The 1,527-nt window shown below is 35.6% G+C and overlaps 1 protein-coding gene across 1 annotated transcript in view; it reads left to right on the top strand.

Annotated features, from left to right (window-relative positions):
- Positions 1 to 908: 908 nt before the first annotated feature.
- LOC111083064 (N-acetylserotonin O-methyltransferase-like protein) overlaps positions 909 to 1,527 on the top strand; it is a gene marked incomplete at its 5' end in the record, with an annotated part of 3,649 nt that continues 3,030 nt past the window's right edge. Inside the window, one exon of the mRNA XM_022379296.1 lies at positions 909 to 1,054. Coding sequence (XP_022235004.1) covers positions 909 to 1,054 — 146 coding nt within the window. The remainder of the gene's footprint in view (positions 1,055 to 1,527) is intronic.

A 1,527-nucleotide genomic window follows, 5' to 3' on the forward strand; every position in this document is an offset into this window, starting at 1 on the left:
TATAGTGTATTGTATAATCTAGACATGATGACGTTATGTACGTAGTCAGGTACCGTCATCATGTCTAGGTTATATCACACCGTACTGTACCTGACTATGTACATAATGTCATCACGTCTAGATTATACCATGCACTGTACTGTATCTGACTACGTGCATAATGTCATCACGTCTAGGTTATACCATGCACCGTACTGTACCCGAGTATGTACATAACGTTATCATGTCTAGGTTATACCATGCACCGTACTGTACCCAAGTATGTACATAACGTCATCATGTCTAGATTATACCATGCACTGTACTGTACCTGACTACGTACATAACGTCATCATGTCTATATTATATAATACACTTTACTGTACCTGACTACGTACATAACGTCATCATGTCTAGGTTATACCATGCACCATATTGTACCTGACTACGTACATAACGTCATCATGTCTAGGTTATACCATGCACCATATTTTATGTACGTAGTCAGATACAGTACAGTGCATGGTATAATCTAGACGTGATGACATTATGTACATAGTCAGGTACAGTACGGTGTGATATAACCTAGACATGATGACGTTATGTACGTAGTCAGATACAGTACAGTGCATGGTATAATCTAGACATGATGCCATTACAAGTTTACTTTATATTTAGATAGGAATAATCTAATCTGATATTCTGGGATGTAAACTGAACCATTGTGTATGTGAACTGGAGATGTACAAAGTATAGTACCATCTTTTACTCTTGTAAGAGAAATTTCTGTATATTTACACACACTTAATCAATGTATCTACTTTTTTTGTAGTTAATTTTTAAGTGGCAGAAAATTAATAATTTAAATGTTTTTATTTTTGTGTATATAAGTAGAGTTTGGTCTGTTTTTTTATTATAATTGTTTAAAGAAAAACAAAATACTATCAACCTCACTATTTCAACTCAGTAAGGCGGCTGTGCATCACCTGTATCTGTAGTTTATTTATTCTTAGGTTCAGTGGGAGGTGCCATACAGTATACACTGGAGTGACATTGATAAAGCCGTCCGTGAAAAGTAAGTTATGGTAAATTATCACTTCCCCCTTTAGTTTTAGAAGTTCTTTCTTCTGTGGAACATTTCTTCTTACAATTATAAAAGTCCAGACATATGGTAACATCACATCTTGTTTACAGGATGGAATTTTGCCAACAGGATTCACAGAAAATTGTATTTGTGCTGGCAAATGGAATATCAAACGAGGAAGTTGGTACCCCCCATTTATCAACTAAAACACTGAAAGCAAGAATTATGTGTTTATCTGTATAACCGGCAGCTGAAAGTATACGTTTATCTGTATAACTGGCAGCTGAAAGTATACGTTTATCTGTATAACTGGCAGCTGAAAGTATACGTTTATCTGTATAACCGGCAGCTGAAGGTATACGTTTATCTGTATAACCAGCAGCTGAAGGTATACGTTTATCTGTATAACCGGCAGCTGAAAGTATACGTTTATCTGTATAACCGGCAGCTGAAAGTATACGTTT

Source organism: Limulus polyphemus, unplaced genomic scaffold (assembly GCF_000517525.1).
Source record: "Limulus polyphemus unplaced genomic scaffold, Limulus_polyphemus-2.1.2 Scaffold8065, whole genome shotgun sequence".
Classification (NCBI taxonomy): Eukaryota; Metazoa; Arthropoda; class Merostomata; order Xiphosura; family Limulidae; genus Limulus; species Limulus polyphemus.